This window comes from Echinops telfairi, unplaced genomic scaffold (genome assembly GCF_000313985.2).
Source record: "Echinops telfairi isolate 266 unplaced genomic scaffold, ASM31398v2 ScPeMD7_29;HRSCAF=101, whole genome shotgun sequence".
Taxonomy (NCBI): Eukaryota; Metazoa; Chordata; class Mammalia; order Afrosoricida; family Tenrecidae; genus Echinops; species Echinops telfairi.
The window spans coordinates 8934234-8948051 of record NW_022103926.1 but is presented as its reverse complement, the minus strand read 5'-3'; the positions used below and the strand labels follow the sequence as shown (position 1 = coordinate 8948051).

Sequence of the window (13818 nt, the reverse complement as noted above, 5' to 3'; positions counted from 1 at the left end):
CATGTGAGCCCGTTGTTGCAGCCAGCTGCATGTGAGCCCGTTGTTGCAGCCAGCTGCATGTGAGCCCGTTGTTGCAGCCAGCTGCATGTGAGCCTGTTGTTGCAGCCAGCTGCATGTGAGCCCGTTGTTGCAGCCAGCTGCATGTGAGCCCGTTGTTGCAGCCAGCTGCATGTGACCCTGTTGCAGCCAGCTGTATGTGAGCCCGTTGTTGCAGCCACCGTGCCCATCATCTCATCGGGGGCCTTTCGCTCGCTCGCTTGCTGCCCCCCTCTGCTTTACCAGGCATGCTGTCCTTCTCCAGGGATGGGTCTCTCCTGGACGTGTGCTAAGTCCCTGAGCCCAGTTCTCCCCAGCCCTGCCTCGAAGGGGTAGTCTGGCTGGCTGCACCTCCTGCAAGACAGAGCTGTGTCTTCTTTGGGCTGTGCGTGGTACTTCCAACATTCTTGTCCAACCCCAAGAGTCTTCTCCTGTCTTCCTTCTGCAACGTCCAGCTTTCGTGCTGGAAGGACGCAGGCTCCAGGGCCTGCCTTGAGTCTGGCAGAAACATTCTGAATAGAAACACCTGGGGCTCGGCCTGGGGTGGTCCGTCTGTGCCCCTGGGGGGATTGTCCTCCCTCCCATGTAGCCACAGTGGGTGACTGGGTGACATCTGCCTGCCAAGGCTTGGTCAGCGTGGCCCCAGGTGGGCCCTCTTGGTGGGGCTAGCCCCACCGTCCCTCTCCCCTCGGGTGTGGTCCACCTCTCTGGAACCAAGACACCAGAGGCTGTATGGTTTGCTCTTAGAGTCCTGTCCCCCTCCCACTCCCCTCTACCCCCCACTGCTGTTAAAGCCAGGCCCCACCCCGCCCCAGGAATGGACAGGGAAGGGCCGCATCTCCTGCGTGAGTCAGGCCCCCGTCTGGAATTCGGCAGGTGACTGAGGAAGAGGGCAGGTTCTAGGAGTGTGGCCTGGTTCTCTGCCCAGGAGACTGGACTCGCCGCTCTGGGAAGCTCACGGAGCCTCCAATGGGAGTGGGTGTGAGCCTGTTCCCAGCTGTGAGGGGGCAGCGGTCATTGTGGAGCTGGCCGCCCTCAGACTGGTCATGGCAGGGACCCACCTGTGTCATTAGCAGCGGCAGTTTGGGGACTTGGTTGTATGCTTCCGGTCCGTCCGTCCGTCCCAACTCACACAGTGACCCCCAGGATGGAGTAGAATGGCCCCCTGCCTTTTCTGAAGTGGTTCGTCCTTATGGGAACAGGAGGCTAGAGCTTTTCATCCTCAGCTGCTGGTGGCTTTGAAATCGTCACCTGTCACCCAGGGACCAATGCTTAACCCATACTGCCACCAGGACCCCTTCCATCAGATGTCTCTGCTTTAAACCCCACTTGTCTCTGCAACCCTGCCAATGCACATTGGACAGCTGCATTCCACTGGGCTTCCAGCCCTGTTTTTTTTTTTGGGGGGGGGGCAGGGGAGGGGACAGCCTGGCCTTTCTCCTGAGGGTCCCCTGGGTGCCCTAGGGCCACCAGCCTTCTGGTCAGTTTGGCTGGGTGACCAGCCTACCCCTCCCATGCTGGCTCGGCCACAGCTGTCCCACACCAAGTAGGACAAGCGATTCTTTGTATTCTTTGAGCAAGCTTTTCCGTAAGGTGGAAAGTGTTTCAAACAAGAACGGTACAGACACAAAGACAGTCGGGGGAGGGGCGTGGGCTCTGTCTATGAGAGGGGTTGCCAGGAAAGTGGAGGAAGGGCGGTCCCAAAGGCTGCCTCAGGGCTGGGTAGAGGGGACTCCTGGGCTCAAACGGGGGTCCTGTGCTGTTAGGGGGCAGGGGGCTTGAGGGGAGGTGCTCTTGGGCCCGAGTTGGCACTTGAGTTGGGGGGTCTTGGATTTTGCAGGAGGGACAGAAGGTTTGAATGGGGACTGCTGGGCTGGCGGGGGTGTGGTTTCTAGGGGACAGTTCCTGGGCTTTGTGGGGGACAGGGGGACCCCAGTAGAGGGCCTATGGGCTGTGTAATGGGTAAGGGCCTTAAATGGGTCCATCTACCTAGACTGGAGAGGCCCTGGCCCCACTGGAGGGAACCTGCCCGAGGGAGAGAGGTCTGGTTGGGGCCACAGAGGCCACGGCCACTGAGTCCAAGAGGGCAGGACCACGGCTCCCTCAGCACCTGCCCTGCCCCCCCCCTCCTTGAGAGGCTGGGCCCTGCCCTGCTCCTCAGACCAGGGAGGGCAATAAGATGCTTCTCCTTGCCGCTGGCCTCTCCGAACACCTGTCCTTTCACCACCTCTCACCATGGGAGCCAGGGGCCGGTAGGTGTCCAGTGAGCTTTCCCTAAGATTCCATAGGCCATGGTCAGCCAGCCCCTGGGCATTCCTACCCTTCACCCGCCCTTGGATCTTGTGAGGATTCCGGAAGGCACTCTGACAGTGCCCGGTGTGTGGGAAGTCTGAATGAAGCTGACTGCTTGGCTCTGCCCGCTGAGATGCATGCGTTTTGTCTTGAGTCGACAGAAGGTGGGGGCACCCCCACATATCAGAAGGAGCCTGGTGGTGCTCAGTGCAAGGCCGGAGGTTTGAGCCCACCGGCCACCCCTCGGAGGAAAATGAGGCCGTCTGCTCCCGTAAAGACTGACAGTCTGGGAAGCCCAGCGGGGCAGTGCGGGGGAGTAGCCCTGGTGGCATCGTGATTATGTGCTGAGCTGCAATCCGTGAGGTCAGCAGATTGAGCCCACTCGCTGCTCCTTGGGGCTTTCTACTCCCGCAAAGAGTGGCAGCCCTGGAAACCCACAGGGGCAGTGAGCTCAGCTTTGTTGGTTTTGGGTGGAATATGGGTGTGGTTCTGGCTTGGTTGGCCCCTGGTGGGGTGTAGGTGGGCCCCGTGAGTGGCCAGGCAGGGCCCACTCAACCTTGGGAGAAGTCTCACTGCGCCTTGTGTCTGAGGTGAGTGCGGCAGCCATAGCAGGAAGCTGGGAAGACCTTATTATGGTCGATCTGAAGGCCAGCCGGTGCTGGGGAGGTGGCTGGTCCCTGGTCCCCGAGCCGTTCCTGACGTCACACCGCACTCCGTGGCCTGGATGATGGGTGGACGGAGGGCTGGCCGCCAGGCAGTGAAAACAGGAAACAGGACGGCTTAAAAATAACCTGGGGGGAGGGGGAGGGGCAAAATCCAATGCTGAACCCACTCACAATAGACGGCCCTCGTGGGGGGCATCTCCCACATGGTCAGCTTCCCAGGCCTGGGAAGCAGGAGTTGGGGAAAGCCCCTGAGTGGGTGGTGGGCATCCAGTTCACCCCTCAGGTGGAAGCCATCAGCTGTTGTCCAGACTCCTGTGTGTCCCGTCCCCCCCCCACCCCCGTTCTGTATGTCATTAGAACTGTGCCCCACAGGGTCTCCACTGTCTGCCGCCTTCTGAATAATCACCATGCCTTTCTTCCAAGGAGCCTCTGCTCCATCCAGCTCAGGGCCCCCTGGTCCAGCCTTGCTGGAGGAGGGGCAGCGGTGGGGGGGGGTGGTGGTGCCAGCTGGGACCAGAGCTGCACTAAGGGACCGGTGTGGGTGCATGCCTGTGTGCATTCACATGGGTGTCCATGTGTGCACCGTGTGCGCCTGTTTGTGCCCGTTTGTGGGTGCCCACGTGGGGACTTGTATGTGCCCATACACGCATGTGTCTCATCATGCATGGCTGTGTGTATGCAGCGCCCCTTCTCCCTTGCTGGCCGGGCCAGCAGGGTATAAGGGAAGGACTTGTAGCTGCGGGGGGCGGGGGGGGGGGGGGTGGCGAGATCAGGTGGGGACGACTGGTGAGCGGGGACCAGGCAGCAGTGCATGAATCTCTGGTTTGTCATCTGCTGCCACACGGGCACTGTGGGTGCTTGCTCGGCTCACCTCCACCCCCATCCCCTCGCCAGGACCTCTTCCTGCCTCTGTGGGTGGGAGAGGCCCGGGTGAGCTCTGGCGTGGCGAGATGGGCCGCCCATATCTTGGCTGCCAACGTGAAAGGTCGTTTATCTCTTCTTCCCATACCGCCCGGAGGAAGCGGGGCAGGCATCCCCCCCACCCCCCAGGGCCTGGCTGACCCGGCAGCCCTCACAGGCCGGGCATGCCTGCCCTGGCCTCTCCTCACACGTGACTGCCCTGATTTCCTGGCCTGTGCCCTCTCGGCTTTGTTCACGGTCCTGAGCGGGCTGTGGTGGTGTGGTGGCTCGGCGGTCGACTCCTCGCCTTCCACAGAGAGGCCTGGGTTCGACTCCCGCCAGTGCCCTCCTCTGTCAGCAGAGGCCTGGTTTCCCAGGAGCCTCTGGACTGAGGCAGGCTAGATAGAAAAACCAGGCAATGGACTTCTGAAACCATCCCAGGAAACTCCTGTGTTCCCACGGGATCACGGCGAACCGCCCAAGACCAGCTGGAGGTGGGGTCACCTCGAGATGGGCCAGCCCACAGCAATAGCCAGGGCTCTTCGTGCTGGGTGTGGACTGTGGGAGGGTCGTCGGGTTGCCAGGTCAAGTGGAAGCAGCCGTGCTCTTGTTTGCCCTCTTAGTCATGGAGGCCTGTTTGCAAGTTGGGCTGAGATCCACAAGGTCAGCAGTTCAAAACCACCGGCCTCTCTGCAGGAGAAAGATGGGGCTTTCTGTTCCAGTAAGGAGTTACAGTCTCAGACACCCACGGGGCCGTTCCACCCTGTCCTATAGGGTTGCTGTGAGTCGACATCGACTCAGTGGGAGTGAGCTTGGAATTTTGGTTTGGCAACCCAGATACCACAAGGGGGTGGCTTTCAGGGGCAGGAGTTTATTTTCTCGTAGTTATGTAGCCTAGAAGTTCAGCTACAGGGCACTAGTCAGGGAGTCAGGGTTGTGTTCTCTCTCTTGGCTCTGGGGGATGTGCCTCCCCCCGCCCCCTCTGTGGCCCAGAGACCAGTGCTGGGTTCCCACAGCCCATGGGAAAGACTCAACACACTCACTCACTCAGTCACTGCCATCCAGGGTGGCACTGCCCCTCTGGGGTCCCGAGACTGTAATAGCTGCAACTGAAGTAGGAAGCCCCGTTTTCCTCCCTCGGAGCGGCTGGTGGTTTTAAGCCACTGACCCTGTGGATCGCAGCCCCGTGCACAGCTGTGAGGCCACCAGGGCTCTTGAACTGGGGGTCCTAGCCCCAGCCTTCTTGATCCTTCCTCGCACTCTGTCGGCCCTTCTCCCTGCTTCCCGTTTCCGATCGACCCCTCCCGGTACTGGATGGATTGTACAGCTGCCGAAAGACGGGAAGGGAAGAGCTCGAAGCGTGAGGGCCCTCCGTTCACTTAGGGGCACATGGAAGCCGATGACCTTTGGCATGACATCGCCTGGCCCTTCCTGACCCTCATCTCTGCAGAGGCCAGTGAGGTACAGTCCATGCCCTCAGAAGTGTGCACAGGCTGGGGACAGTAGTGGCCACTCGTGTTGGCCTCAGGAATCTTGGAATCCCTGCACGTTGTGGGCCATGGGGCACTTGGCGGGTCATTGTGAGCCTCATTCATTCCGTCTGCCATCTTTCCTAACTTGCCACAGGGTACGAGCACCCTCCCCAGACTGGTGGGCAGAGTCAGCCCAGGACTTGTGAAGTAGTAGGGTGGGATATCACAGAGGCTGCTCCGTGTGTGTGTGTGTGTGTGTGTGTGTGTGTGTGTCCCCGGGTCACGAAGAATTCGGAGCAGCAGTGGCTCCTTGGTGTAATCCCTGCCTTCCATTTAGGAAACCAGGAGCCTTGGAGTGTAGTGGTTACAAGATGGGCTGCTCACTGCAAGGCCAGCAGCTCAAGTTCGCCAGCCACTCGGAGGGAGAAAGATGAGGCTTTCTGTTCCCGAAAAGATTGGCAGCCTCCGAAAACCAAAGGGCCATGTTCTACCCTGCCCTGTAAGGTCATATGAGTCAAAGTGGATTTGAAGGCAGGTGCATTTTTTAATTCAAGAGACTTGGGTTCAATTCCTGGCACTCATTCACCACCCTCACCCGCCACAGACAGGCATGTGGGTGACAGGGTTCTCAAAAGGTAGCCAGGCGAAGAATGACCAGGAGAGAAAGAGTGATCCGTGAGAAGGGTTTTCAAGAAGTTTGTGGGCAAATGGAATGAACAGATGAGTGGGTTTTTCTACAACCTTTCTGAAGCGACAAGGAGCCCTGGTGGCGAGTGGATACAAGTTGGGCTGCTAACCACAAGGTTAGCAGTTCGAAACCACCAGCTGCTCCTTGGGAGAAAGCCGGGACTTTCGACTCCCGTCCACACTTCAGTCTCAGGAACACATGGGGGCAGTCTGCCCTGTCCTCCACGGTGACTCTGAGCAGGAATCGACTTGATGGGTGTGAATTTGTTTTGGGGTTTGGCTCTGAAGCCACCCTGGAATTTCTGCAAACCAACTCGTGGAAGCCCCGTGCACCCCCGCAGCATAAACTGCAGTGGGGGATGGGGAGGGAGGAGGGGCATGGCGCTGGAGCAGGCAGCCTGTCATTCGGTTGCCATGGCTGAGGCTGACCACAGCAGGGACTCCAGGAGGCCTTCGATGGGGAGGGCGGGGTGCCCAGGCCTCGGCAGCAGGCCCGAGGGAGCGGAGGAAGGCGGTGAGCGTGGACGTTGGGCCCTCACGAGCGCTGGGGTCCGGCAGCCCCTGTGGGCTGCAGCTTGGGAAGCAGAGGGCAGCTGGGGGCAGGCAGCGGGTGGAGCCGGGAGAAGTTGACTCATGGCACCTCCGGCGTTTAATTCTCCCAATTTCTCAGCCACCATGAAAACCAAACTGAACCTATTGCCCCCACCCCCCACCCCGGAGCCGTGACGGGGAACCAGCAGCCCAGTGCCTTTATGGAAGCCGACGGCCAGGCCTATATTCCACAGCTCCACCAGGAATCACCAACCTCTAGTGCACTAGCCAAGAATAAAGTGTCGTGGCCCGGCCCCTCCCTCCCCCCTACCTTTTCCCTCCCCCCGAGACAAACAGAAACCAAAACAAACTCATGGCCATTGAGTCTGTCTGACTCACAGAGACCCTGCAGGACAGAGCAGAGCTGCCCCCTAGGGTTTCTAAGCCTATAGTCTTTACAGGAGCAGCCCGTGCGGCTAAGGGGGTGCAGACCGCTGAGCCCCCAGAGAGAGCAAGGTCAGAATGAGTTGCAGACTCACACTTAGCTTGTGAACTGCGTTCCAGGACAGAGTCCTGGGTGCCACCCCATGCCTGAAGGACAAGAATGTCCCCAGCATGAGAGCCCGTGAGGTCAGGCCCCAGGTTCTCACACCTAACCCAGGAGCTGCGGAAGGTGGTGTGATTCCATCACGGTGAGTCACGGATATTTCTGGAACATTTCTGGATATTTGTGGCGCAACACCTTAGAATACGTGCCCCCACCCCCATTCTCCCTCTGAGGGAGACAGTAAGTGTCACCTTCCCGCAGCTTCCAGACCCTGTGGATGCCACCAGCCCCCCACCCGTGTCCCCGGGACTTTGCACCCCTTTAGGGGAGAGTGCGCCTTCTGCCGGACTGTGGCACTGAGCAGCCTTGTGTGTTGCTGGAAGCAGTGCACTGGGGTTTCAGATAGATAGCAGCATGGTGATGGGGGGAGGGTGGCGTGATGGGGTGCAGGCTTCCGTGGAACTTCCCGACTCAGACAAGGAAGAAAGGCCTGGGGACTTAATCCTGAAAACCCGCCAAGACTGCAGACCTTACAGTTCTCCCTGGGGTGGGGTGGACAACACCTACGAGGTTGGACTTGAAGGGGCTGACCATCATGAGGATGACACGGGAGTGGGCAGCACAGGGGCAGGTGTGGATCCGGGGACAGCTGAGAACCAGGGTAAGCCCGGTGGGGGTCCACCGGGCTGGCCCTTGTGGACTCTGAGGGACCTGGGAGTGGAGACGGTCAGCTCTGAAGTAGTTGGGGCTCACTGCCCAGATGGGCCGTTCTAACTGTCCCTGGGCTGAGCTGGCCAGAGGGGGACACAGACCTTTACCCCACAGCTGGATCACCAACGGTGGCACAATGGATTGGGCATTGGGCTGCTTACCACAAGGTCAGCGGTTCAAACCCATGCCGTGAGACGAAGATGAGGCTGTCTACACCCATAAAGATTGGCAATCACGGAAACCCTAGGGGATAGTTCTCCTCTGTCAGAATTGGCTCAGTGGCAGTTTGGGCACCGAGCCCTGCTGGCATAGTGGTTGCACATTGGGCTGCTGACCAAAAGGTCAGCAGTTCGGAACCAGCAAGAGACAAGACAGTGCTTTCTACTGCAGTAAAGCGTGACTGGCTCGGAAGCCCGCAGGGGCAGTTCTACCCTGTCCTGTAGGATGTCCGTGAGGCAGCGTCCACTCCGCGGCAGTGAGGTGGCTGACTTTAAGAAGCAGGGGCTGTGGTTCTCTCTATCCGCGACCCCCAAGCTGACCCTACACACAATGGGATCCGATGGCTGCGATCCCAGCAGTCTCCTTGGCTGATCAAAGCCCCCGGACTTTGTAGCGTGTCACAGCACCAGGCCCACCTCAGCAGACAGACCATGGTGGCTGCTGCTGAGCGCTGCCAGTAGGACTTGACCACTGGCACCTGGCACCTGGAAGGCGAGTAGTCTGCTGTAAGAAGCACGGAATCATGGGGCCAGGGGAGGCAGAGGAACACCCGGGGGCTGGGGGAGCTGTCACCTATTAGATGCCTCTGCGTGCCAGGGCACAGCTGGCGCCCCAGGGCATGTGTGTGTGTGTGTGTGTGTGTGTGTGTGTGTATGTGTGTGTGTGCGCGTGCGCGCACCCAGGAACTTGCGCCACACTCCATCGTCGCCTGGGACTGAACTCTGATCTGTAACTGCACACTACTCTGGCCATCTGGCGGGGGCGGGGGCGGGGGCGGGGTGGGCACAGAGGTGCAAGTCCTGGGCAGGTGACCAGGTGAGCCAACCTGTTATTCCAGCACCTGAGGGCCTTCTGGGCGTCATGCCAGACAGCCTAGAGCCGGTGTCGGATACCTCTTCCACCCCCTTTCCGGAAGCTTCTCCCCGCCCCTGCCCCTGGGATCCCACGGGCCTCTTCCTGGTGCGTCTCCACCTGAGCAGCCTCCCCTGCCCTGAGTTTGGGCGCGTGGTAACGCAATGCCAGGCGGCCTGGGCTGGGCGTGCAGATGGTGGCGTGGTGGGGGTGGGGGGTGGACATCTGGCGGCCAGTGGGACAGTACCAGTGTCCGTGCCCCTCATCCCCAGGGCCAGGAGCTGGCCTGTCTCAGGACCTGGCAGGCCAGCCCCGTCACAGTCCCGATGACAGCGGGGATTATCGCCGTGGGTGGTAATCCCCACCAGGACAGTTTCGGGTTTCATGGCAGGAACTGGGCGAGTCCACTGTCTCGGCCTGCATCCGGACCTTGTGGGGCGTGTTCTCCGGCAGTGTGCTCTGCTGTGGCCTGTGGCGGGTCTGAGAACTGGCGGGGTGGGTCGGGGAGACCACAACTCCCCTATGAAGCTCTGTCGAGTCAGCCGGGAGCCCCGGCAGCCCATACTGTACAGGGTCTGCACACCAGTTTCAAGGCTGGTTTGTCACAACCAGGTAACCCGGCCTTTAGAATGAGGCGGCGGCGTGGACGCCACCTTCCTTTCAGCAGTTGCCTGCGTGAATTAACTGTTTGCACATACATCCACCACCCCCACCCGCTGTTAACAGAACACAGAGCTGCACCCGTGGGGGCTCTGCCTGTCATCATGCATGCTGGTCACTAGTCCTTATTTCCTGGTGGGCTTGAGCCTGCAGCCTGTGGGTGCCACTGCGGGATCTGTACACAAAAACAGCGGGCTCAAGGGTGCCGACTGCTGTGGCACGGATCCCGATGTGGAGCGCCCCCTTGTGCATGAGAGAAACCCTGTGCCCCCAGGGTCGGCCATGGCTGACCGCTTGGGAGGGGACGCCGGGCCTTTCTTAAGAGCTGGAACCTTCTACCTTTGGGTGAGCAACCGAGCAGGCAAACTGCTTGCATCACTCAGAGATTTGCTGGCGGGGGCGGGGGAGGAGGGGGGAGGCCCTGCCGTTGCTGTGGGCGGTGGGAGGGTGGGTGTGATGAGCTGGTGTGGGCTGACACTGGGGTATCACACCAGGGTCACTCTCTGACCCTGTGTAGCTCACGCCTCAACCCAGGGGGCAATGGCAGGGCAGGGGTGGGGGGGTGCTCCAGTCAGCGTCTCCTCAGCCCATGGGCCCCACAGTGGGCCCTAAAGCAGAGTCGTCAGCCTCCCTGGGAGCCGCAGGGAGAAGCCAGATGGGAGGGGCCCCAACTTTCTTGAAAGGGCAGCCACGTGACAAGCATCGCAGGAGGGATCAGAGGGAGCCCTGAGCCTCCAGTCCTGAGGGTAAATGATGCCTGGGCTTCTGGAAGCCACCTCCCCGGCAGGTGGGGGAGAGCGTCATCCCTGCCCCTGTTTCACTGGTGGGAAAGTTGAGGGATGCAACAGGCTGCCCTGGGGCTCATGTAACCCTAGCTCATTGATTGTGTTTGGGGAGGATGGGTGGAGAAGAGCCGGGAGCGAAGGCGGGGAGGCTGGGAGTGGAGGGAATGATCCTGGACTGCTGCAGACGTTCCCGAGATGTGCTCCTGGCCACAGTATCCTGTCCCTGCGCTCACGCTGGAGAAAGTCAACCTACCGTGCTGCTCCGGCCTCCTGCTGGACGGTGGGAATTCTACCACTGGACCACCCTCCCCAGATGGATGAATGGATTGAGCGTTATAGGCCTTCAGACCCATAGTGACCCAAACGGTGCTGCCCGGCCCTGCACCACTCTTGCAATCCTGTTCATATCTGAGCCCATTGTTGTGCCCTGTGTCTGTCCATGCCCTGGTGGGCCTTCCTCTTTTTCTCTGGCCTCTGCTTTATGCCCTTCTCCAGGGCCTGGTCTCTCCTGACAACACGTCCCCAGTACCTGGCACACAGTCTCTCCGTGCTCAGTTTTAAGGAGCATTCCGGCTATACTTCGGCCAAGACCGATTTGCCGGCCATGGTGGTTTCAATATTCTTAACCAGCACCAGGCGGTCTTCATTCTTCATTGTCCAACTTTCACACGCATAGGGCCAGGGCTACCTTCCTCCTCGCTCTTCAACACTTGAAAGAGGTCTTGTGCACCAGATTTACCCAATGCAATGGGTCGTTGGATCGCGACTGCTGCTTCCATGAGCATTGGCTGTGGATCCAACCAAGCAAGATGGGAATCCTTCACAACGTCCACCTTTTCTCTGTTGATTATGATGTTGTCTACTGGTCCTGTTGTGTGGATTTTGTTTTTGTTTTGACATTGAGGTATCTCTATACTGAAAGCTGTGGTCTTTGATAGACTAGGGCTAACTATACCCCCCGCCCCGCACCCCACCCACAAAAACACCTTTCTGCCATTGAGTTGATTCTGACTCCTAGCGACCCCAGAAGACAGCGTAGAACTACCGTTGTGTTTTTCGAAGACTCAATCTTTGTGGGGGCAGACAGCCTCATCTTTCTCCCTCAAAGGAGAGCAGCTGGTGGGTTTGAACCCCGACCTTCCACTTAGCGAGGAGCCCTGGTGGCATCTATCCATTGGGCTGCTAATTGCAAGGTCAGGGGCTCAAAACCACCAGCCGCTCTCGTACCCCATAGGGGCAGTTCTGCCCTGTCCTCTAGGGTCACTGAGTCGGCGTGGACTGGATGGCGGTGAGTTTGTGTTCGGAGCTGCTCCCTGTCAGAAAGATGAGGCTGCCTGCTCCTGTAAAGATCGACCGCCTTGGCCACCCTAGAGCAGTGGTCCTCAACCTGTGGATCACGACCCCCTTGGGGGTGTGTGTGTCAAACGACCCTTTCACAGGGGTCGCCCGATTCACAACCGTAGCAAAATGACAGTGATGCAGGAGCAAGGAAAATAATTTTATATGGTTGCGGGGGTCACCAGCACACGAGGAACTGTATCAACAGGTCACGGCATTAGGAAAGTTGGGAACCGCTGCCCTAGAGACTAGTTCTCCGTCTCGCTGCGCTGCTTTGAGTTGGGATGCGTACTTGACAGCAGTGGACTATGGATGGGAGGGGTGGGGGATTCCAGTCACAACCCCGGCCCTCTTGGAGGAACGGCCATGTCCCCGTCACAGCAGGCTTCCCAAAGTGTGGCCCAGTGAAATTCAAAGTGATGGAATTTATGCACTGCCTTCCAAAGCGCCCTTGTTTTCAAGGGCCTGGCTTTGCGCTGTTTGTGCGACAAGCCCTGTCTTGGTGGGGTTGGGCGCCGGGGGCTTGTGGTCAGCATGCCCGTGGCATCTGCTGCTTAGGGGGCTTGGCCAGGTGGGGCGTCTTCTCCATCTCTGACGCGGCTTCCTCTCTGCATGCACAGATGCTGCGTTCGGGACGCCCCCCGGTTACAGCTGCGCCGCGGACCAGGCGGAGGAGCAGCGGAGGCACCAGGATGGGCTGCCCTACATCGACGACTCCCCCTCCTCCTCCCCGCACCTTGGCAGTAAGAGCAGGGCCGGCCGGGAGGCGCTGACCGCCGGAGCCTCCGAGCCCAAAGGGGTGAGTGTCTCCTGTGTGGGGCAGGTCAACAAGAAAGACCGGGCTTTCTACTCCCGTAAAGGGTGCATGAACAAATGTGGTTTAAAAAGCTGATGGTGCCCGGCTATCAAAAGACATAGCTTCTGGGGTCTTAAAGGCTTGAAGGTAAACAAGCGGCCATCTAGCTCAGAAGCAACAAAGCCCTCATGGAAGAAGCACACCAGCCTGTGTGATCACGAGGTGTCAATGGGATCAGGTATCAGGCATTAAAGACCCAGAACAAAAACTCATATTATTGTGAAATGAGGGGGGTGCAGAGTGGAGACCCAAAGCCCATCTGTAAGCAATTGGACATCCCCTTACGGAAGGGTCTCGGGGAGGAGATGAGTCAGTCAGGATGCAGTGTAGCAATGATGGAACCTACAACTTTCTTTTAGTTCCTAAATGCTCCCCCCCCCAACACTATTGTGACCCCAATTCTACCTTACAAATCTGGCTAGACCAGAGGATGTACACTGGTACAGATAGGAATTGGAAACACAGGGAATCCAGGGCAGATGAACTCCTCAGGACCAGTGGCGAGAGTGGCGATACCGGGATGGCGGAGGGAAGGTAGAGAAGAAAGGGGGAACCAGGGAAGGTAGAGGAGAAAGGGGGAACCGATTACAAGGATCTACATTAAACCCCCTCCCTAGGGGATGAACAACAGAACAGTGGGTGAAGGGAGACGTCGGACAGTGTAAGACATGACAAAATAGTAATAATCTATAAATTATCAAGGGTTCATGGTGGGGGCTGGGGAGAGGAAAAAGTGAGGAGCTGATACCAAGGGCTCAAGTAGAAAGCAAATGTTTTGAGAATGATGAGGACAACAAATGTGCTTGACACAATGGATGAATGGATGGATTGTGATAAAAGTTGTACAAGCCCCCAATAGAATGATTTAAAAAAAAAAAGAATGACCGTCTCAGAAGCTCGCAGGGCAGCTCTGCCCGTCTTGTGGTTCACCATGAGTTGGCATCGACTCTGTGGCAGTGAGTTTGAGGGAATGGTTATGAGTCGGGCTGCTAACCACACCGTCAGTGGGTTGAGACCCCCAGCCGCTCCGATTTGAAAAGATGAGGCTTTCAACTCCTGTAAAGTGTTGCAGTCTACAGAACCCCAAGGGACCGTCCCACCCAGTCCCAGGTTGACCCGAGAGCAGTGGGCTTGGTGTTTTGGTGCAAAGGCTGCGTTCTCCCGAGACGCACAGCCCATGATGCTTGCATGTCCACGTGTGTATTTAAACCTCACTGCCCTCCAGCCCGAGGAGCCTTGGTGGCCTAGTGGTTGTGCGCTGGGCTGC

At 58.7% G+C, this 13818-nt stretch overlaps 1 protein-coding gene across 1 annotated transcript in view; it reads left to right on the top strand.

Annotated features, from left to right (window-relative positions):
• The window catches only part of BCR (BCR activator of RhoGEF and GTPase), a gene marked incomplete at its 5' end in the record, with an annotated part of 71884 nt that overhangs the window by 24779 nt on the left and 33287 nt on the right, over positions 1-13818 (top strand). The window contains one exon of the mRNA XM_013008233.3: positions 12316-12494. Coding sequence (XP_012863687.3) covers positions 12316-12494 — 179 coding nt within the window. The remainder of the gene's footprint in view (positions 1-12315; positions 12495-13818) is intronic.